The 24,259-nt window shown below is 38.3% G+C and overlaps 1 protein-coding gene across 2 annotated transcripts in view; it reads left to right on the forward strand.

Annotated features, from left to right (window-relative positions):
* The window catches only part of LOC113119108 (cytosolic 5'-nucleotidase 3-like), a 70,452-nt gene that overhangs the window by 43,554 nt on the left and 2,639 nt on the right, over nucleotides 1–24,259 (forward strand). For both annotated transcript variants that reach the window (XM_026288322.1, XM_026288323.1), the window contains exons 3-7: nucleotides 1,079–1,148; nucleotides 3,570–3,616; nucleotides 4,025–4,110; nucleotides 20,590–20,679; nucleotides 20,758–20,920. In XM_026288322.1, the coding sequence (XP_026144107.1) occupies nucleotides 1,079–1,148; nucleotides 3,570–3,616; nucleotides 4,025–4,110; nucleotides 20,590–20,679; nucleotides 20,758–20,920 (456 nt within the window). The remainder of the gene's footprint in view (nucleotides 1–1,078; nucleotides 1,149–3,569; nucleotides 3,617–4,024; nucleotides 4,111–20,589; nucleotides 20,680–20,757; nucleotides 20,921–24,259) is intronic.

The raw sequence follows: 24,259 nt of genomic DNA on the forward strand, positions 1-24,259 counted from the left end.
TAGCGGAGCTTCTCAAATTTCCTGGAAGCTGAACAGTTTTCATATTACCCTCAAAATAATTATTAGAAGGAAATTTGGAGTCCAACTTTCGGACGCATAAACAGTGTTACTTATTATACATTTTCTATTATTCTATATTCTTTATATTAAATAACATTTTAGCATCCAGATACATCGGTAACATGGAAACATCTGGATTTGTGCCGAAAGAGAGAGGCATCAGCTTCAGCTTAAATTATATATATATATTTTTTTTGGATTGACGTTTTTATAGCCTAAACTAATAACTTTTTATAATGTTTTTAAACATTTTGCTTTAGACTACAGGCATTTTTGCCTTTATCATTTTGGAAGTAATAGGGCTAATAAAATGCGATGTGAGCCACAATTTTTTTTCTTTACTCTCAAAACGCAATCTTATAATGTTTTTTTTTTTTTTTTTTTTTAAATGCAGCAAACATTTTTAAATATCTTAAAAATACTTTGTCTTTAAAGTGTTGATATGTTTTTTTTTTTTTTAAGTAGCTTACATTTGGCCAAAATCTAGAGATTATTTTTTTTTTCGTTTTCAATCCCTGATGTTCACTTTTCGTTTTGGGCCTACATTGGATTGCTCTGTTAAAGAGCACAGTAACTTCTTATGTCAAAAGATCAAGGGAATTTTTAGTTTCTCAGTTCATGACCCCTTTAAACTAAAAGTCTCACATAGTCAGATATGTAGTCATCAGGAGATCAGTATCCCATTGTGCTTGGTCTCCTCCTGCAGACTTCTTGCTGTTCTGGCTCCCTTCCCATTGTGCTTTTACCTAGCACAACCAGTGGAAGACATCACCAGCACTAAACTGCTCACTAAACCATGTGCAACATAAATCTCACTAACACAAACCACTTTCAGAGACTTAAGCATTAGTGTTGGAGTTAGATTTTCTAAATTGCAGAACATAGCAGACTTGTTGGAAATGTTGTGAATGCTAAATGTATATTGTTGGATTGTATCAACACTTTTTTGAATACAAGACTTGGATGTTCTCGTATAATGACTTGGGTATTTGATGGATGTTTGTTGTTTATGTTGTAGGTAATCTCAGATTTTGATATGACTCTCACAAGGTTCTCCTTCAATGGCAAACGCTGTCCTACATCCTATAGTAAGTACAACAATCACTAATATTCGCCTCTAGTTTTGCTGAGCTAGTTGTCCATCAATCAATTAGCCAGTTAGTGAGGTTAAGTGTTTTTGTTTTCTTTTGTTTTTATGTTTTTTGACAGCATGCTGGGTGTTTAGCTGTCTAGCTTATTACACCATCTGTATAATGCTGCATCTTTAAATTCATTCATTCATCTTTACATCCATTAGGGCTGGGACGATATGGCTTAAAAATAAAATCTCAGAAATTATTTATTTTTTAATTCGATTTTCCCCCTTACTTAAGGAAAGCAATAAGTACAAACGGCAGACAACTTAAAGCAAATTTTGCTTTTATTTAATTAAAAGCAAGACAAATGTAATCTCCATTTCTGGGATGAATAATAAATAAATGAACACCCTCTTGGAATCAAAGTCCCAGCTGTGTTTTAAGTCACACTTTGTAGTCTAGACTAAAAGGAGACAAACATTCACCTTGAGAGTAGCACCATTTTCTAAAGGATTAACAATACATTCAAATCTGAGGAAAACTAGACAGTGACATTTTTCATTGTATCTAGCCCAAACAATGCAACAACGTACAGACATACATGCCATGAACATGCACTGCATCTTACTCAGAATAGCAGAATTACATTTTTCAAACCAAAAACCGAAAAAAATACTCTGTCTTTAATTGCACTTTGCATAGAATTTTAATTAACAACATAAAGAGTCCCTTTCTTGGGAATATTGTTGCACGGTGCACCGATACTTCAAAAGTACTCATTCACGAATGAGAAGATCTATTGATCTCGTTCACTACATTCAACAAATCACATGCTCTGTCACATCTTGAGTAACTCTTTGACAGGATGAAACAGTTCACAGAGCTGTTCACGAACTGCGCTTGCGCTGCTAATAGCGCCGCACTCGCGCTTCTCTGCTCGCGCGCTGCTGTGGCAGGAGGAACTTCAGTGAACGAGAAACATGAGTCAGTGGATTACCTGAACGAGAACGATTCGTTCACCTAAAAGATTAGCTCACGGACGAACCATCACTAGTGCAATTTCATATAGCCTATATTAAATATTTGGAATATATATTTTCATATTTTATTAGGTCCTTTGATAAGGTTACAATACAAAGGTCTAAGTAGCAACGTATTTTCCGTGATGTCCCCGACACGCGGGTCGGGGTGGGTAAAGAAATGTTACTTTATTTGCAGGCTTGGAAGGGCCAAATTATTTCATAAAAGCGGGACCCACTAGGGACATCACTAGGCTGTATGTGCGAGCACAAGTGATACTGTGGCCGCCGGTCCACGACTGGTAGAAAAGATGATGCTCACTAAAGATGATGCTCATTAAAGCTCACTGGCTGAGTTTTCGCATCTGAAAGAAAAGGTTGCACAACTGACAGAATAAGTTACAATATCTGAGATACTGCTGCTAAATTGTATTTGCTTTTTTTTTTACTTGAATGCCATTGCTTAAATTGTTTTTTTTTTTAATCTTTTGACATTTAATCTTCTGAGTTCAGAAACATTGTTTAATATAATCGCTGTTTATATTTTTATTCAAAGTTCAGAATCAAGATAAATGTATTACTCTTATGTTTCTAATAACTGAGATAATGCTGCAAAATTTATTCTTTCTTTACCTTGAATGTCATTGCTCTAATTTATTTTTAATATTTTGATATTTCATATTTTGTTCAAATGTTTAATATATCTGTTGTTCATATGTTCATTTATTAGTGTGTTATATGATTAGAATTTTGTCCCGGTTTTAAAATAAAGCACAGCAATGATATTTGAGAGTGTATTTTCCCTTTTCAGGAAAAGTATCGAAAAAGTATCGAAATCGCAATTCTTGACTAGGTATCGGTATTGAAACAATAATTTTGGTATCGTGACAACACTACTTGGGAACAAACTTCCCACTCTCACTGGTAGCCATGTTGTCGCTTGCTGTTTCGTGCGTGCTATGATGTTGTTGTTGTCGCTTGCCATACTGCCATGTGAAACTAGCGCTACGGGAAGCTCCGGAGAGCCAAAAATGCACCATTACACAAAAACTCGATTAACTTTTTTTGTTACAGGCGATTTAAAATACATGTTTTATTAACTCATTCAATCGATTTTTCGCACAGGCCTAATAGACATTCAGACAGGTGTCTTTGGTCAGATGTTTTTGTTTAGCTGATTTTGAAATGTGTACTTTTGCAGGTCCTTATGACTAAAATTAAGCACTGAATGCCAGATTAAGGTTGTTTAACAAGCTTTCAACATAAATGTGTAAATCTAACCTGAAAAGAGTGCTGTTGAACACTGAAAGCTATAAGTTTTAGCACTTGAAAGCAGGAAATTAAGGAATGAAAGAGTTTATCTTGTGTGGAGTTCTTGTTTTATTAAAATGAGTACTAAATTGTATGCTTTCAGATATTCTGGAACATAGCAAACTGATCAGTGAAGACTGCAAAGCCAAGGTGAGAAGGCAAATGTTGTCCCTAATGAATATTTTAAACATAAATTTAGTTTTGACTCTGTAGTTTCTGTAACTATTAAGGTCACACTGTTATGTGTTTGGTGTTCACAGATTTACAACCACCTTAAGTAAATGAACAATGTGTGTGTTATTTACCTGTACCAAAATATCCCTGTTTATTCATCAGTTCCAGGGTTTTTGTGAAAACTTCAGATCATACTTCTGTTTTATTTCTGTTCATTTCTTTTCTGAAGCAGAAGTTTCATGCAGTCCCTAATCGTCTTAAATGCTGGTTTTGATAATTTATTCTGTGTGCAGATTTTATGGACCAAACGTACCTTAGAACTGTATAGATTTCTTTTTAATGACCAGGACAGTCTTGAAATGTTTGAGGATTGTTTTTCTGCAGCTGAAGAATCTCCTGGACACTTACTACCCTATAGAGATCGATTCCACACGCTCAGTAGAAGAGAAGTTACCTCTCATGGTTGAATGGTGAGAAACATCTTCTCATTGCACAGCTTATCTCTCAATTACAAATAGAACGTGATTCCTATCAGGGTCCAAGTCTGACCATTATTTGTTATATGGGTTCAAAGTGTATGTAGGAATGCACCACAATATCTGCCAATAATCGATATAAGCTGATGAAAGGAGTTATTTGCACCGTTGACCAATTTTTTTAAATAGTTGATGATCAGAGCTGAAATCAACATGAATAAACATCAGAAGGGATGTTGGAAGATACAGACCACTTACTGTAGTGTATCATGTTAGCCATAAAAAAATAAATAATGCTAGTTACCTATAAAAACACTAGAGAGAACCAAAAACAACATGATTTAAACGTACAGTATGGGATTTTTGGCCACCAGGGGTCACTAACTGTTGCCTATCTGTCAGAAAGCTGGTGATCCACTGACAGATAGAGCTAGGAACAGAGAGCTGGGTCAGTTTGGTCTGAAGGGCTGTTGGGATGATGGTGTTGAATGCCGAACTAAAGTCCACAAATAGGATCCTCACATAAGTCCCTGTTTTGTCCAGATGTTGCAGGATGAAGTGCAATCCCATGTTGACTGCATTATCCACGGACCTGTTTGCTCGGTAAGCAAACTGCAGGGGGTCCAGTAAGGGTCCAGTGATGTCCTTCAGATAAGCCAGAACCAGTTTTTCAAACGAATTCATGACGACAGACGTTAGAGCCACAGGTCTGTAGTCGTTAAGTTCTGCTATCTTGGGTTTCTTTGGGATGGGGATGATGGTGGAGCGTTTGAAGCAGGGAAGGCACTTCACACAACTCCAGGGATCTGTTGAAGATCTGTGAAAAGATGGGGGCCAGCTGGTCAGCACAGATTTTCAGACAGGCCATCATCTGGGCCTGGTGCTTTTCTTCTTTTGTTCTTCTTGAAGACCTGGCGCACATCATCATCACAGATTTGAAGAGCAGGAAGTGTGGAGGGTGGGATTGCAGGATGTTAATGGTTGTGTAGGGAGACGGTCAGAATGGGTGTTGGGGGTTTCAAATCTGCAATAAAACTCATTCAGGTCGTTAGCAAGTCGTTGATTAGCCTCAGTGCAAGGGGATGGTGTCTTGTAGTTCGTGATGGCTCTTAGACCTCTCCACACTGAAGTTGAGTCGTTGGAAGTAAACTGGTCTTTTTAGCCGCACTGATCTCTTTGTTCAGTGTGTTCCTGGCCTGATTGTACAAGACCCTGTCCCCATTTCTGTAGGCATCCTCTTTGGCCTGACGAAGATGTCTGAGTTTTACTGTAAACCATGGCTTATCATTGTTGAATGTTAAATAAGTCCTGGTAGGAATGCATATATCCTCACAGAAACTAATATAGGATGTTACGCTCTCTGTGAGTTCGTCCAGATCGGTGGTAGCAGCTTCAAAAACTCTCCAATCAGTGAGGTCAAAACAAGATTGTAAATCCTGCTCTGTTTCGCTGGTCCATCTCTTCACAGTCCTTACTACAGGTTTAGCAGATTTAAGTTTTTTGCTTGTAGGACGGTATAAGATGAACCAGACAGTGATCAGAACGTCCCAAAGCTGGTTTAAATGGTTCAAATAACTGCTGATGATCCTCTACATCCTTGGGTGCTAATACCGATATTCCTATCAAAGTACCCTCCTGATTCAATACAGGAACAGAAGTAGCCAGGACAGCAGGTTTCGCGGAATGAGCGTGTCTAACAAATTTAGATTTAAGCACTGGACAATTTGACTTCCAATGTCCTTTACCCAGACAGTAGTTACAGTTATCATAGTCACTCGTTGTTTTTTTCACAAAACGCCTGGCTAGACACATAGGGACAATGAAAGAATTCCCCCATGTATGAACCTGACGATCACTGAATTTATCAGCACGGGGCTTATGAATAAGCTCCCAGTCATCCACCAGCAGTGCAGCTTCTGAAGCAGTTTTAACCTGACGCTCCGCAACATAAGTGGCTATCATCTCGGGAAGTGTATTTCTGTATTGTTCAAATAAAATTAACTCTCTCAGCTTATCCATTGTTGTACTATCTGCCGCTACATACCAACAATCAAACTGCACAGTCAAATCTCTCACGAACTCAACATTTGTTTCATTCATCTTTCGTTGTAACATACGGAACCTTTGCCGATAGCTCTCTGGAACACGCTCATTAATTTTTAACTCCGCCGCTTTAATGGCTTCATAATTCTGGCTGTCAGCATCAGATAGCGTAGAATAGGCTTGTGGCGCTTTCCCGGTTAAAACGCACTGAAGCAGCGTAGCGTGTTCAACATCACTCCAGTCATACGCTACTGTGACTCGCTCAAATAGGAGAAAAAAAATCTCCACCTCAGCCTCATTAAACGGCGGTACCAATCGTAAATTACAGGGTTGGATAAAGGGTTGGACTCCCAATCGAAGGGTTGTGGGTTCTAGTCTCGGGCCGGACGGAATTGTGGGTGGGGGGAGTGCATGTACAGTTCTCTCTCCTCCTTCAATACCACGACTTAGGTGCCCTTGAGCAAGGCATCGAACCCCCAACTGCTCCCCGGGCGCCGCAGCATAAATGGCTGCCCACTGCTCCGGGTGTGTGCTCACAGTGTGTGTGTGTGTTCACTGCTCTGTGTGTGTGCATTTCGGATGGGTTAAATGCAGAGCACAAATTCTGAGTATGGGTCACCATACTTGGCTGAATGTCACTTCACTTTCTTTCTTCACTTTCTTTTTAAATTACGAACCACACTCAATTTCGCTGAATCAACCTTAACACCTGCATCCACCGGCTTACCTTCTTCACGTAACTCTAATCGACGCCTTTCAATCTCTAAATGCTGTTGCTCTAATTCTTGTCGGCTTTTCTCCAACTGCAACTCCATTTGGACCTTCTCACATTCCAAGCGACGTTTCTCACACTCAGTATCACGTTGTATCAGCAACAACTCTTTCTGTTGCTCAAAAAAGGTAGAGAACTTAAAGCAGACAACGGAAGGGTAGTTGAAATAGGTGTACTTACAGCAGGCAACGCAGCTGAATCAGGCAATTTAGATCCTCTCAAGATTTTAAGATCAACCAGCGCAGTTTCAAGGACTAGCTTAATTCCGTCTTTCGACCTTCTTTGATTATACGTCAACTCGATTTCATAATGCGCAGCTAACTCCAACAATTGCTCTTTGGTCATTTCTTTTAACAATTCTTCAGACGGAGACTGAGAAAATGTTTCAATAACACTGGTCGCCATAATTACCACTAATCACGCTTACAAAACACGTTCAACAAATATTACACCCACAACGAGATATATATATATATATATTTTTTTTGTGTGTGTGTTTTTTTTGTTGTTTTTTTTGTTAATGACAATCAAAGTTTTTTTAAAGGGGGGGGTGAAATGCTATTTCATGCATACTGAGTTTTTTACACTGTTAAAGAGTTGGATTCCCATGCTAAACATGAACAAAGTTTAAAAAATTAAGTTGTACGTTTGAAGGAGTATTTTTGTTCCAAAAAAAACTCTTCAGGTTTGTCACAAGTTTCGGAAAGTTTTTTTTGAGTATGGCTCTGTGTGACGTTAGATGGAGCGGAATTTCCTTATATGGGTCCTAAGGCACTTCTGCCGGAAGAGAGCGCGCTCCCGTATAGCAGAGCACTGAGAGGCTGAGCACAGCCTGATCAGAGCGAGTGCGTCGCGAAAAGTCACAAAAGAAATGTGTTTTTGGTTGCCAGGGCAAGACAACCCTGCACAGATTACCAATAGAGAAACAGCATTAAGGGACCAGTGGATGGAGTTTATTTTTACAGAGCATCAACGGAGTTGTGCAAGTGTTTTTGTTTGTTCCCTGCATTTCGGATTGCACATCGTTTATTTCTTAAGGATAATGCAGTCCCAACTAAAAAGGGTCACGATCTTGTGTTGGAACCACATGCGGTGAGTAAAACTGCTTCAAATATCTCTGTGTTGTTAACTTAGCTATCAGCGCGTAAGCCCATCAAGTAAACAACATGTGATGTTGTCATCAAACTGCACTTTCCACATGTACAGCTTACAAAAAAAAAAAAAAAAAGACGACATAAAGTGGAACTTAGTCATTTTCCAAAACGGCTAAGCAAATATATACAGTTTCAGTACATACCACATAGCATACCGCCTTTGCTGATGCTGCTCTTGTTAAATTTCAGCCTCTGGATCTGTGTCACAGCTTCCACACGCTCTCAACTCAAAAGCCTACCGGCGCTCGTTATTCTTTAGCTCCGCCCACACGTCACGCCTCTAGGCGCTCGTGTTTTTCCGCACTAAACCTACGCACTAAACCTACCTGGAAGGTTTGTTCTTTAAATAGCCTACACCCAACATCTCATATGATAGAGCCTAACTAATTAATGGAGCGTTCCAACTTTTTAGTTCAAAAATCGGCGGATAATATACAAATATATTCAATTCCAATATCCTACCTTTTACCCTCCTTCAAAAACACATTTTCTTTCTAAAATCGTTCGCACGAATCCAAACACAAATTTAAGTCGGACTAGCCGCCAATTGTTACGCCCTTATTAGGGAGCAACAATGAAGGAGGATAACACGTTTACGGCAGTTACAATATCTTTTATTCTCACATTCTTCATAGTAAAGACTATCTCTCAAGTTCACACAATACGCCGCAACGCCGATCAACATCTCGGTCCTGGCCAGGGATCAAGGTGACAGAATGGAAACGCTCGATGAGGACGCCAAACAGGAAGCTTTTAATGACAGGTACACCTGTGCACCGGTGCACCCAATCCACCTGATTGCCTCAGCTCCGCAGCACACCTGTAAGAGGAGCAAAACACACCCAGACACGGCAAAAATGACAAGTATACAGCCGTGACAGACCCCTTTTTAAATTAATATTCCATCTAGCTAGTAGTAATATATGTTAAAAAAACACGGTCGCCATCCAGCTAGATATAGAACAAATGTAGATTTATATTATACTATACATGAGAGCTAGTCCATCTGCGTTTTACAGAAGACATCATCGTTTCACAAAATATACGGATAGATAGAGTTAGCTGAATGGATGCATAACGTTACCTGTTTATCAGAATACAAGCGAGTTCGGCATCTCTCTGTAGTTTCAGCTTGTCACAAAACTCTATCTTGGAAATGCAACTCCAATATTTACCCGTGTCTTGTTTTTCTATCTTGTCCCAAAACCTTCTCGGGTCATTTATTTCACCCATACGTTTGCACTTCACAGAACGTGCAGGCAAAGCATAATCATGATCCATAACTAAGTTATTGATTGAGGTATAAATACGAATATAAACAATATAAATATCTTAGTCTCGATCAAGGCTAGCTACTACTTTTTCTTCTTCGGCTCGTATTTGTTTCTGTTCACCTTTGTATTTGGCGGTTCCACAGGAAGTTAGATAAACTAGAGGGGTCAAAGTTTATATGACGCCATAGACGGGTGACAAAACGGAAAAAAAGAAATGTGCCGTGTCTTCTAATTAAACTATAATTTTCTCCGGATTTGAAAGTTTGTGGAAACTGTCGGGATAATGTAAGTACACAACTAAAAAATATATAAAACATAGATATAGTGATTTCTGCTATTTTTAAAGCAGAAAAATTACGTATTGCGCCTTTAAACCACACAGTGAAAATTTAGCCAAGTCAAGTCACCTTTATTTATATAGCGATTTAAACAAAATGCATTGTGTTAAAGCAACTGAACAACATTCATTAGGAAAACAGTGTGTCAATAATGCAAAATGACAGTTAAAGGCAGTTCATCATTTATACTCAGCTCACTTTAAATAGTATCTGTGCAATCATGTCAACGATAGCAAATTATTAGGCCTACACTACATGCTGTATTAGGCTATATAGCAAACACTGAGGATTTAAATAAAAAATACATTAAAGAGGGGCTCCATAGCATAATGTGAGGTAAACAGCAAAGATAAGCTTAAAAAAAAAAGTAAACCTGCCACTCAAAGTGCTTGCAAGTTGTTGTTGTTTTTTTCACAATAATACCAACATATTCATCTTCTCAGGTTTAACAAGCTGTCTTTTACATTACAGTAGCATGCAAACTATCAATATTCATGTCATTTTTGCAACATAAATGGCAGCTTTGAAGAATGATTTGTTGATCTTGTTTTCCCTTTAATACATACCTTCCGCTAGAAATTTTTCAATTACTTTCAAAAAGTGGTAGCGACAATATCGACCCTGAGAAAAAGTGGTGGGGACATGTCCCACCCACAAATTACACCTATGGGAAGATCTGACTCACACATTCGTTTTTCTCCCAACATTTTCCCATCATTAAGGACTCATTTAAGACTGTGTTTACGAGGTTACTCACAATAACCGCACATTTTCACATAATTGAGTGCGTTTTTGTCTGCTGAAGTGGCCATTTCACAATCAACTTTGTCCAGTCTTTATGCTATTTCTCGCTAGCAGATATGACAGGTAGCACAGTCATTTTACTCCTTTAAATTAGAGTTGCAGATACCTCATAATCCCCTCACATGAGCGCTTTTCAGTGAGTGTTTTCCTTTTCTTTTTCATCTGTGAAACAACGGCCCAGGCCAGTGTTGACACCTTGTGTACAAACTAATTGGAGCAAAAACTTTGCAAACCTAATCATGCTGCCATGATTTTTTGAAGCTTTCTTCTGGCAAGCTTTCCAAACATGCCATACTTGTCCCATGTTTTACTGTCATGAACTTTAGCATTTAACATGTTAAGGCCTGTGGAGCCTGCGGTGATGTTCTTGAGTTGACTGTCACGTTTCTGAATGTTACACGGTCTGATCTTGGGGTGAATTCACTGGAATGTCCACTTCTGGGAGGATTGGTATCTTTTTTAATGTTTTCCACTTGTGAATAATATACCTCACTATAGGCTTGGGCGGTATCCAAATTTTGATACCATCAAACCTCCTCCCTATTTTACCTCTGTATACGGTATTACCGTGAATAATAAAAAAATTATGACGTAAGGCTGAGACACTTATACTGAAACAATAACAAAATTACATGCACAGCAATATTAACAACTTTTATTAGCAAAAAATAGCAACAGTCAAACAGAATTTAATTAACATATACATACAGAACAATTTTTGTGCAGAGACGCACACACAAATCAATAACACAAATCGGATAGTCGAACATTCGTATATATTCGTTCTGCTCTAATTATTCGATAAATAAAAATTATATTTCAATTTCAACATATTTTTGCTTGCTATAAAAAAAAGAAAAGAAAAAAAGCCCACAATAAAACCTAATTCGGTCACTTTCTGTGATTCTCCACGGCATATTTGAAGATGTATGCAAGCACAAATAATTAATGAATGAATAAGAACTGCGGTCTTCTACAGTACTTCAAATATGCCATGGATATTCACAGAAAGTGACCGCATTCAAGAACATTGTTGCGGTATCTCTCAAGCAATGAAACACCGCTAACTTGGAGAATGCAGTGAAAACTCCTCTTCTCGCGTCTGCCCTAGACCCTCGGCACAAACATCTTTGGTTTCTCGATGAAAACATGAGAAAAGTAAGAAAAAAATAACTTTTCTGAACATTATCAGAGCATTTTCCTTGATGCGAGTGGTGCCGATGCAGCCGCTGCCACCAACGATGAAGAGGATGCAATGCCCACTTGTCGGAGAAGGCTGAGCCAGTTCTTCAGTGATGATTACAGAGAGTCCAGCCGAGACGAGTGGGAACAGTTCTTGCTGGAGCCATGTATTCCACCAGATGAGGATCCCATTCAGTGGTGAAAAGAAAACACGAAGCGCTTCACAAAACGTATTCGCTTAGCACACCATTATTTGTGAGTCCCGCCAACGTCTGTGCCGTCAGAGCGCATTTTCTCCGTGGCCGGCCTTATTGTTAACAGACTATGGAGCCGACTTTCCCCCGATCATGTTTACATGCCCGTGTTTCTTAACAAGAACATGTACAACAATAAAAAAAAGCAAAAAAGATTTGCTGACAGTTTCAATGTTAAGTGTAAGCTACATTCTCTACAATAGCCTAATTGCTGCAGGCTGCTTTATGTTTTTTCTTTGTTCATTTTTTTTTTTTTTTTGCTTTTAATCTGTACTTTTTTTTGTTTGCACGCATTGTTAAAGGTTTTCAGCTAGAAAACACGATGTGTAATGTTCAAGCTTATTGTGTGTAAGCTTGTTCAAAAATGACAGAAAGGCTGAAATATGTGAGTTTTATCTTTTTATAAAACCTTTTTTGTCAAAACTCTATTTGAACTTGTGCATTGTAAATAACGTTGCAAGACACTCCTTTAAAATCTGGCCATCATTTTACATGTTATTATTTTAATGTTTACGTAAACAAAAAGTACATTTTGATGCTAATTTTATTTGTTATTTGCTGGTTTTCTTGTGGCAAGGTTACATCGTGTACATATGACAGAGGTCTGATATTCTATTCGTCATATTTCTGTTTTGCATAAAACTGAAGAATATTCGGTACATCCTATATTGTATTCTAAAATGATCTGATATTAACTTTTGCATGGATTTTATTGAAAAGAGCTTAGGCTGATGTAACCAGTCATTTCACAGTGCGTCTGTGAAATGCTGAGGTACCGTAGTAGTTTTGTGCACGCGTGAACACCATGACAACGCACAACAAAATATTACCTCACGCGGGAAACACTTAACGTAACACGTAAATGCAAGTAACTAATGTAAGGTCTAAACATGGACTAAACATGAGATAATGTGTATGTGTTCTTAGAATGAACACAAAACGACAAACTTTGATGTTTATGGAAAATCACCCCAAAGTATTATTGCAGATCTCGTTGCCTTCAATGAAATAAGTAACCATCTCCAAAGTTTGCACTGTGCGCCTGTTTGCCTCTAAATGTCCAATAATTTGCATGTCCTGCCACTCTTTTTCTGCAGCTAAAGAATACAGCCGTATGTTGTACATAATGTCTGGAGAAAACTTCTGGCTACCTTTCTCCTCGTGTAGCATTTACTGTCAAAGTCACGGATTTTCCCCATTTCTCTGTCTTTATCCCCATCAAATGAATCGATATAGCCTCTGATATCTTATGGTCCAACTTGTCTGACACCAGTCCGATACATTCTTCCTCGTCATCATCTTCGCTCAGTTGTAGATTAGGGATATTACAGTCTTATTATGCCGCTTTCATCGTTGCTCAGATCGTCTTCAGAATCAGTGAGCACTTGTTTATAAGCATCCGGCTTGTCTTCAGGTACTTCAAAACATTTTCGGTGTAATGGCCACGGTTGAGCTCGTCTGCATTCATCTTTGCGGCGTACATCTTCATTGAATTTTGATATCAGCTACAGCCGGCCAGAGCGCTGCATACTAAGTAGCCACGCTTCCCTCGGAGGGCGGGGGCAATAACAAAAGAAACAAAAGCCGGCTTATCCAGTATGGAAATACAGACAGACAATGAAACGCCCCTACTGCGTGCTGGAATCTCCGACAAACAACCTGATTTCAACCTCAAAATGTACGCTTTTAAATATACCAATACTGCTATCTCAAACAGGGAGAGGCTTCTTTGTGATATCAACTAACAGATTCTGCAAAAAAATGAAAATCAACAATTTTGAAAAAAACCCCGCTTCTTTCTCATTGTGCTCGAAAGTTGTGCTGCCGACTTGTGTCACTGGTTTCCGTGACGGGTCACATATCCTTCAGGTCATTGATAGTGATAGTGAAGTGACATTCAGCCAAGTATGGTGACCCATACTCAGAATTTGTGCTCTGCATTTAACCCATCCGAAATGCACACACACAGAGCAGTGAACACACACACACACACACACACTGTGAGCACACACCCGGAGCAGTGGGCAGCCATTTATGCTGCGGCGCCCGGGGAGCAGTTGGGGGTTCGATGCCTTGCTCAAGGGCACCTAAGTCATGGTATTGAAGGTGGAGAGAGAACTGTACATGCACTCTCCCCACCCACAATTCTGTCCGGCCCGAGACTAGAACCCACAACCCTTCGATTGGGAGTCCAACCCTCTAACCATTAGGCCACGACTTCCCACGACTTTGTGTATATTAGTACTGTTCTTGTATATTGCCTGTTGAATTTGACTGTTTTACGCATGCTTATGATGGATCACTAGTTAATATCACTTCACTTATACCATGTTTGGTCTCTATGAAATAGTCATCTGTTGATCTAAACGAGAGTGCATATATGTTAATGCCTATGCAACATATTACTGTTCTAAGAGACTTGACTAGTTTGTATATTAACTTCTGATCCAGTTACATTTGCAAACTGCCATGCTCTCAGACAAAGGGTTGTAAAACTCCCCAATATTTCCAACCTACCGCTTGGAATTTCAGCCTTTCTCATTGGACAAGCCCATCCTGTGAACCGCCTCAGACTTAAAAAGGGTCACGCACGGTTCCACACACAATTTCTTGTTCTTCTTCTTCTGCTAAGTCTTCTGTGTTTGTGTGGATAGGCTGAGCTGGTACAGGTGTGCCCAGTGGGCCCCAACACATTGCTCAGGCAGTCCACGGTTTTGTTAGATCCGGTTGATAAGGATGGAAAGAAATAAGGATGTGAGCTAGAACGCTTCTAAGGACACTCTAAGTTCGTGCCAGGCCTTCAGCCTTGACTTTCCATTCATCAAGATCCTCTGACTTATGCTGTGTTCACACCATATGCGTGTAGTTGGATGCTTGAACATTTTGAGTTCATACGCTTCATTCACATGGAAATTTATCTTCACAACAGACGCAATTTCGCGTCATGGAGTGGCTTCTGCCAGTTGAGCTCACGCAGAATTTTCAACCACCGTTTTTATTCGGATAATTTTATTTCTGTTTCTGTAAAAGTATAGGGTTAGGGTATCATACAGCTCTGGGTATGCACATCTATGATAAGTTTGTTCTCCATTGTTGTTTCAGATTTTCCCTTCGCTCCTTATGCCGTAATCACGTCACTACTAGAGCAAGCTCCTGATTTGTTTAATGCGGCGCAGAATTTCGCCGAAGTTCATATTTTTCAACTTGCACGTCAAACCGTTCGAAATGCTCAATTCACGTGAATCGTGCCGCAGGTTGTCAATTCGTGTCTTTGCATTGACTTAACCTTGAAATCACTCGCGCCAGACACTATTCACATACCTGCCAACCTTGGATAAATTTTATGAGTACTACACCCCCCCCCCCCCACACACACACACACGCGAGAACCTTACAGCCCACCGCCAATGTATGCTCCACCGTTGCACACACATCTGTGAGAAACCTATGAGATACCTAACACTATAATACATATTATACACATAATATCCTTTCACCAATTAAGATTTATTAGTTACTCCATAACATATACAAGTAGACCATAAATGTTATACAATTTCTGCAATCACTCTGAACATTTTGTGCTGGAGGCATAGCCGGAAACTTCTTCCACCTGAAAATCTTGTCAGAAATAAAAGTAAACTGAGGACATTCTTTCTAAATAAATAAATCAAAACATTAAATAAATGTGCAAAACCAGCAGTTATCAATATCAATAAAATTAAAAACAAACCATAAACAAACAACATTTTTTTGTATAATTTTCCATGCAAAGTGTTTAAACTTTTGCATTGTTTAACTTGTTAAAGGATGCAGATTTGGCTTTTTTAAGTAGTGCATCAGTAAAAGTCTCTTTGTAACAAATGCTGCCTTTAGAGGCAATCATGACTTTTCTTGTCACCAGAGAACTAAACATCTCTGTGCTCATATTAATAGATTATTATTAATGTTGAAAAGAGCTGAGAATATTTTTTTTTTCATGTTTTTTCGGGGGAATTAATTGAAAGAACAGCATTGTTTGTTACATTTGTTACAGTTACATTTATTTGTTACGTTTATATTATTTACATCAAGCTTTTGAATGGTATAGTATTGCATATTGTTATTGAAACTTCATAATGTTTCACTTGATTATACATTTAGTCAGGAATTATAGTTTGGAAAAAGTCTAACTAGTAAAATGTTTATACGTTATATGAAAACTAGTACAAGTATATAAATAAATAATAAGACACTTACTCATGTTTATTATCTCTGCTGAATAAAGTGCTTCATTCTTTTTTTCTGAGGAAATCCAAATCTCAAATACTCAACCACATCACATTTTGGGGTGACTTATATCTTTTTTCCTCTCATCGCGAAGCAAACAGTAAAATAAAAATAAAAACTTTATTTAACATTAGAATCTGAATAGAGCGTTTTCAAATTAGAAAATAATGAAGGGAGATGTGAAAAATGGACAAGACATCGCGTTGTTTTCATATGGATTACTTTATCACAGAATATTTGTTTTCGGCGGCTTGTTTAGTTTAAAAGTAAACATGTCAATCTTTCTATAGATATATCTTTCATGTCTCTTCGTTGAGTATTCACTGAGTTACAGTTCATTTTAATGACGCGTTTGTAAATGAATATCACAGCAGACAAAGGCTGCAGACAGCACACCTTGTTTGTTATCTTTATTTTATGTGCACAAAGTTTTGTTGTTATTATGTCTGTATACAAATAAAAGTAGACCCTTTACAGATTCGATTTTGCTCTTATCTGTACGATCAAAACTGAAAGCTTAATTTAAGTTCTTTTCGGTGTTATCAGGAGAAAATGACTCATAACGCGTATACGCATTAACCGACTCGAGAGGGTTGAACAGAACACTTCAAAATGAAAGAAAACAGACTGCTCTCTGCTTATGTAACGTTAATCCGTATGAAATGTGCATTTCTTTGGCGCGTTCACTACTGCGAAGATCGCGAGACAGCATCGTCAACTTTATCTTTGCAGTCGACACGACATTCATACAGAAAACACTTGTTTATTAATATTTATATTCATAAAATATAAAATATTCATAATCATTACTTTTGCCGGTTCTTTGTGACAGCTTTTAGGTGCGTTATTGGCAGGGCCACCCTTACATGTTAGCCTACATGAACGCGTGAACTGAACTGAGCTCGTCACAGCTGGACTGCTTGTTATGATGTCATGTCAAGGTCACTTTTAATGTCCATAATTTCATTTAGGCTAAACATAGCCTAACTGTTACCGTTATCTTACGTTAATCAATACCTGGCCTGTCTAAAACCTTCTAGATTTCAAGCCATTCCACCACTTTTCTAACTGCCAACTAAGCTTGTGGATAGGAGGGGCAGGTGGGCGGTGGGTTAACATTCAGCGCTCTGATTGGCCGAAAGCTTTTCACTCCACTTACACGCTGTGGATCAGCGGCAGAATCAGCGTCATAGATTGCATAGAAACTGAAATCGGCGAAATGCGAGACGCAACAAAATGCGTACCTAGAGAGCAGCGAATGGGTACTTATGGGTCAAAATGCGTGCAGGGTACAAAAAATGCGTACATGTTGGCAGGTCTGTATTCATGTCTGGTGTGAACGCAACATTAGAATGGTTCTTACCCATTACCTAAATTCAGCCAACCTACTGGAGCCCTAACATGCACCAGGACTCTCTTTCAAACAGGCGAAACATGCAAGTATCAAACTTTGTTTTATTAATTGATTCATTAAGTATGATTTGCACCTTTTACAAAAAGGTGTTTGAGCTAAGCAACTGATGTTTCCTTCAGGCTGTAGAGCTGCTGAATATCAAACTGTACAATAGCTTCATGTTTTTATTTCCCTACTCTTTATTGCTTAAGCTTTAACCCTTTTTCCTATGCCCACTGTATGTGTGTGTGTATGCATGTGTATGTTAGACTAGTTTAAGTGTTTATGTAGTTAATAAAGTCTTACTTGTATCACACTTGAAGTTGTTCATTGTTTGCTCATAACTGGAGTCCCTAATCATGCATATTTTTGCTACATGATCTGAGTAATATTGTACAGTAAGAAAACAGGAAATGAATGTTCTTAGAATTGACCGACAGTTGACACAGATATGTCAAGTAAATACTTAGAGCGGATCTAAATATTTATAATTATAACTAGTTATGATTAATCATATTCCCCATTTGAGCTGATTGGATACATTGATCAACTCAATGTGAAGGAGATGTGTTGCACTACATGAGGCACACCAGATACTGACTGGTTTTCGGACCCTATAGGCCCTCCAATACAGTAAAACTGTACATTTTAGAGTGGCCTTTTACTGTTGCCAGCCTAAGGCAAACCTGTGTAATAATCTTGTTATTATTGATATGCACACAGTGAGGTGGATGGATTATCTCGGAAAAGAAGTGCTCACTTATACAGATTTAGACAGATTTGTGAACAATATTTGAGAAAGATAGGCCTTTTGTGTAATGGAAAAAGTCTTCGGTCTTTGAGTTCAGCTTATGAAAAATGAGGGCAAAAATAAAAGTGTTGCGTTTATAATTTTGTTCAGTGAACCTTGTCTTAGCCTTGGACACACTGTCGTTGGCTGCGCCGTTTGTGAAGCCAGTGCTGCAAATATTGCTGGCTGGTGTTGGTTAGGTCCAGTCATAGTCAGGGATGGGTACCAAATCCACTTTGTCGCCACATCTGCAAAGTGCATTTGCAGCTTTTGACTGCTAATTACAACATTACAAGCTGTTAACAAGCTATTAAGCACAAGTTATCAAACAAATGCATCAAAATAGCCATAAGCTTTGACTCACAGGTGTGTTACCAAATGAATGACTACTAGTAACTTATTTTGTGAGAAGACCAATTAAATACCCTCTAGACATCTCTTTTAAAGTTTTTAAAGCATTTTATACACATATGCATGAATCCTGCTTTCAGAATGGTTCGTAATGGAGAGATGTAGGCCTGTCGATAAATCAGTTAATCGTTTGCTTTATTTTAATACCACGTAGAATATTAAGCAAGTAACTTCATCGCCCTTTCTGTCGAACTGGGCCTACTTTTCGCTCGCTTCATTTGGCTTGCTCAGCTAAATATGTCTGTAGGCATGTAGTTGCATGTGTCAACGCACCCAGTGAGTTCACACACACACACAGACACTGCTTATGAAATAACGAACTTGAGCAAAACATGAAGCGATATGTGAATGGCTAACGGTTAAACGGTCAATATTAGCATCCCTAACTGGCATATACACATAACATACAAACATCAAAAATTTATTAATTTTAAGCCACACAAAGTCAACATGTTGGTATTTCTTGCTCGGAATCTTCCATAAGATAAAATAAAAGTTAATTGATCTTGGAAAAGGTGTAGCTGTGTTATTATGCCATTATCATTATATGTTCAAACATTATATAGTGAAACTGGTCTTAGAACGACAATATTATAATTTATTGCGATCATTTCTTGGAAATTTATCGTCAAGCAAGTTTATCGCGACGGGCCTAGAGAGATGCTTTAATATTTATTTTTTTCCTCTGAAACACAAAAATGAAAATTTAAATAAAATTGATATTTTATGTTTTGAGAATGGTCAACCATTCTCCATTCTGAAGATATTGTTGCTTCTGGTTTATGCATTGTAAACCCTTTTTCCTATGCCGACAGAAAGTCTACAAAATTATGTTGTCTCTCAAAAACTCGAGTCCATAATGCATGTGTATTTCCCAAATCTAAATAGCCTATAAAACACGGTCATAGACAGATACTTTTCTGATGTCTGGACTCTGTTTGGGATTAAGAAAAACAAAGAGATGGTTCAATATATTGGTAATGAATACATTCTGTGAAAATGTATATTTATGGTTTTGATTGGGATTGTCATGTCAGTAACGCTGACATCAATAATGAAATGAAAAATAATAAGGCCAACATGTTTCTTATTACTGCAATATATTTTTACATTTGTATTGGGAAAAACGACTGCACTCGTACAATTAAACTGAAAATTAGTATAAAGTCACAGTCCAAAAAGTTATTTTTAATTTTGTGATATTCTGCTGATGAAAAAAAAAAAGCCCAAAGCCAAAACAGGTTAGGTGTGTAGTCATCCAAAATAGCCAAGAAAGGCCCATAAGGTCAAAATATCCTTTACATTTTGACCAGAAACATTAGCCTTTAGTTTTATTGTTTTTTTTTTTTTTTTTTTTTTCTACTTTTTCAGTAAAACTATAGTTTCATCCGTATATTTTGCCTGTTTGTTTAAACACTAATTGCAAGTTGTCATTCATTCATTGTACTGAGTTGTGTGTGTGTGTGTGTGTGTGTGTGTGTGTGTGTGTGTGTGTGTGTGTGTGTTTGTGACATATCAGGACTCAACTCTGTATAATGACATGGGTATGACACAGGTATTATAAGGAGTGGGTTACTTATGAGGACATAACCCATGTCCCCATTTTTCAAAACACGTATAAATCATACAGAATTAGTTTTTTTTTTTTGAGAAAGTAAAAATGCACAAAGTTTCCTGTGAGGGTTAGGTGTAGGGTTGGTGTAGGGCATAGAATATACAGTTTGTACAGTATAAAAACCATTACACCTATGGGATGAACACAAACGTGTGTGTATGTGTGTGTGTGTAGGTGGACTAAAGCTCATGAGCTTCTTGTGCAGCAGAAGATCATTAAGGATGACTTGGCTCTAGCTGTGAGAGAGTCTGAAGCCATGCTGAGGTAGGATGATTAACAAAGCTAATTTGTGTTGTAGTGGGTTATAATATCACAAATAATCATGGATCATGTGTTTTTCAGGGAAGGATACCAGCAGTTCTTTGATCATCTCCATCAGTTGTCCGTTCCGCTGCTGATCTTTTCTGCTGGAGTCGGGGATGTGTTAGAGGAAGTGATCAGACAAGCTGGTGTGTTCCACCCTAATGTTAAGGTCTTCTCCAATTACATGGACTTTGACGAGTCTGTAAGTTTCTTTACAAACATCCTTCATGTGTTTGTCAAAATAATTAATTAATATGGATCAATTGCTTTTCAGAACATTTCTTGTTCCGTTTTAATTTCTATTTTGGCTGTTTAATTACTAATATTGAATAGTCATTTATATGTTGCGCAGACCTAACAATTTGTGAGACCACAAATAGTTAAAAAAAAATATAGTTTTACAATGAACTAATGAAAGCTTAATTAATGGGTTTGATGTTTGTAAAAAAAATACTAAAACATCAATAACTTATTACATGCACAGAGCATATTTAAAACTTTATAAAACATAATATAGCTTCCACTAACTGTTGTACAAGCATTTTCGAGAGAGTTTCATTACAGCAGATAACGAAGGACGATAAGTAAGAATATACTAGTCTCACGAAAACAAAGTTTTGCCTACAGCAAAGGAAAACCAGTTTCCTCTTGGCTTATCGAAATCCTCAAATCCTTGTTTTGTACTTCTAATTCGTGACCGGTGTTTTGTTCTGCTCTTTCCACTGTGCATCAGCGTGAACTCTCTTGTGAACACAAGTTACGACAGTTACCAGAAGCTAGAGATTACGGTTCATAAAGTTTTCAATATTGATATTATTCTTGCATCGGTTCACCTCAGAAGGTCTATAATTACTCCCTGGAGCCATGAGGACTTTTTTTATATGATGGATGAATGCATTTTATTTTGCGGAAATCGGGCCCGATCGCGTGGTTATAGACTCGATCGGAATCGGAAGTTAGCTCCCGATCAGGACTCGGGGATATATATATACATTTCTCATTATTTTTTAACACGTTTAGTTATGCAGTGGCACAGAGTTAGACCCTTTTGACTCCACACAGAAACAGCAACGCGTGCGGCAAGACATCACTTGGTTTTCAAGAGCTGGTGTAGATTCAAACTCAAAGAGACAGGATAGTCTGCGCATGACCTGATATTTCATTCGGACCCAGAATACAGCGAGATGAACATCACAGAGCGCTAAACTCTTATGCAGTGTGTTTCATTCATACTAGAAGCCGGAGCGCACTCTCGTACTGATATCAGGAAACTCCTAATATGGATAAAAGCATCCGGCTATGAGTCCCACTCAGCTTAAACACAGTACACGAAGCAAGGGCTTTTAAATAACATAATAAAAAGAAAACAGAGAGAAAAGAATAAGAATAGCGCAAGCTAGTGTTAGGTGTTGGGGAGGTCATTCCACCAGGAGGGGACATTTCATTTTTAAAGTCTGTAAAAGTGACTTTGTGCTTCTTTGGGATGGCACATCAAGCGATGTTCACTTGCAGAACGCAAGCTTCTAGAGGCACATAAGTCTGAAGTAACACATTTAGGTAAATGGGTGCAGAGCCAGTGGTAGTTTTGTAGGCAAACATCAATGCCTTGAATTTTATGCGAGCAGCTATTGGTAGCCAGTGCAAATTGATAAAAAGAGGTGAGACGTGTATTATTTTCTGTTCATTGAAAATTAATCTTGCTGCCGTGTTCTGGATTAATTGTAAAGGTTTGATAGTATTGGCTGGAAGACCTGCCAAGAGAGCATTGCAATAGTCCAGCCTGGACAGAACAAGAGCTTGAACAAGGAGTTGTGCAGCATGTTCCGAAAGAAAGGGCCTGATCTGCTTGATGTTGAATGAAGCAAAGAATCCAGCAAGAAATGTCTGTTAGACAAGTTGAGATGCGAGTAGGTACCGCATTGTATCAGGGAATGAAGTGTAAGGGAAACAGGTCAATTTAGCTCAAAGGGAATCATTTAAGATTTGAAAGGGAATTTGAACAGAATCACTGTTTCACGGCTGTTCACGGAGACGCGCCTGCGGTCCAGTGAACGAGCCGTTTAACATCAAATCTGCGCTGGATATTAATATCCAAAAGAATAGTGAAAACACTATCAATTAGCACAGTAACAAGATCAGCAGTTTAAGACATTAACTTGTAAGCACAAAACACAGGATAGTTATCTTTTCAATATGAATTAGGTTTTATTACATAAATCTAAGAGATATAAACTAAATGATTTAAAAAAAACTTATTTAAAATGAATTTAAAACATTTAATGATGTTTGATCATTCTTAACTTTTGAGTTAAAGGAGTCAAGGAGAATATCAACAGAGTCTGCAGAAATGCTTGGTGTTAAAGATATAGCCTCCATAAATAGCACATTAGTGTTCTCGTTAATGCATCTCCTTCTGACAGAGACGGATCTAGACTCACTGATAGCAGAGATCAATATATCAAGGAAAATACAGAAGTGATCAGGTAGTGAAATGTTTAGACCCCTACTGATGATTAGATCCAGAGTGTGTCCACCTTTGTGTGTGGGTCCATGCACATGCTGAATCAGGTCAAAGGTGTTTAGAACCATTATCATTTCTTTTGTAGTTTTGTTTTCTGCATTATCTACGTGAATATTAAACCCCCCTGCAATGACAAAACAGTCAAACTCTGAGAAAATTATTGAAAGCATTTCAGTGACCTCTTCAACAAAGGCTGGAGAGTATTTTGGAGGCCTGTAAATAATAATAAACAGAATGCGTGGAGCACCTTTCAGCACAATCCCTAGATATTCAAAAGACAAATACTGACCAAATGACACTTGCTTGCATTGATAGACTTCTTTAAATAGAGCAGCTACACCCCCACCTCTCCTAACAGTGCAAACACTCATGTAAGTGAAGTTAGGAGGGGCTGCTTCATTTAGGATTGTTGCACTGCAGCTGTCTTCTAGCCATGTTTCATTTAGAAACATAAAATCCAGATTGTTTGTGGTTATAAAGTCATTGATTAGAAATGATTTATTTTTTAGTGAGCGAATGTTTAAAAGTGCTAACTTGATGGCAGTGCTTTGTGTATTTACATCAATCTTAGTTTGATGCATAATAGGCCGCAGGATTAGATGAGTTTGCCCTTCGGCTTAAAAAGGCCTTATACATTATATCACATGATAAAGCTGAAATAGAGAAAGCTACAGGCACACTGGGTTCCCGCTTGTTCAGTAAGCATTTGTGAATGTTGCTGCTATTATAGCGGGGACCCGACACATATCACTGAGAGCTGCTATCAGTTGTTTTTGGTTCACCTTCAACAGATTGAGGGTTTGGGCCCTGGCGTTGGTGCAGCGGTCGGAGAGATCTCACAGGAGCAGGGCCCACAGACTTTGGTTGTTGGGGGGCCCGCCGTTTTTTTGTTGATACCTGGGGGCTTGCAGCAGAAGAGTGGGAGAGTTTAGTCCCAGCATACACCAATTCCTGCATTTCCTGTGAGAAGCACAGAAGTGGAGATGCTGGAGAGAGGGATAATGTGTCTGGTGAGATGGG

The sequence above is a fragment of the Carassius auratus genome, chromosome 19 (assembly GCF_003368295.1).
Source record: "Carassius auratus strain Wakin chromosome 19, ASM336829v1, whole genome shotgun sequence".
NCBI classification, from domain to species: Eukaryota; Metazoa; Chordata; class Actinopteri; order Cypriniformes; family Cyprinidae; genus Carassius; species Carassius auratus.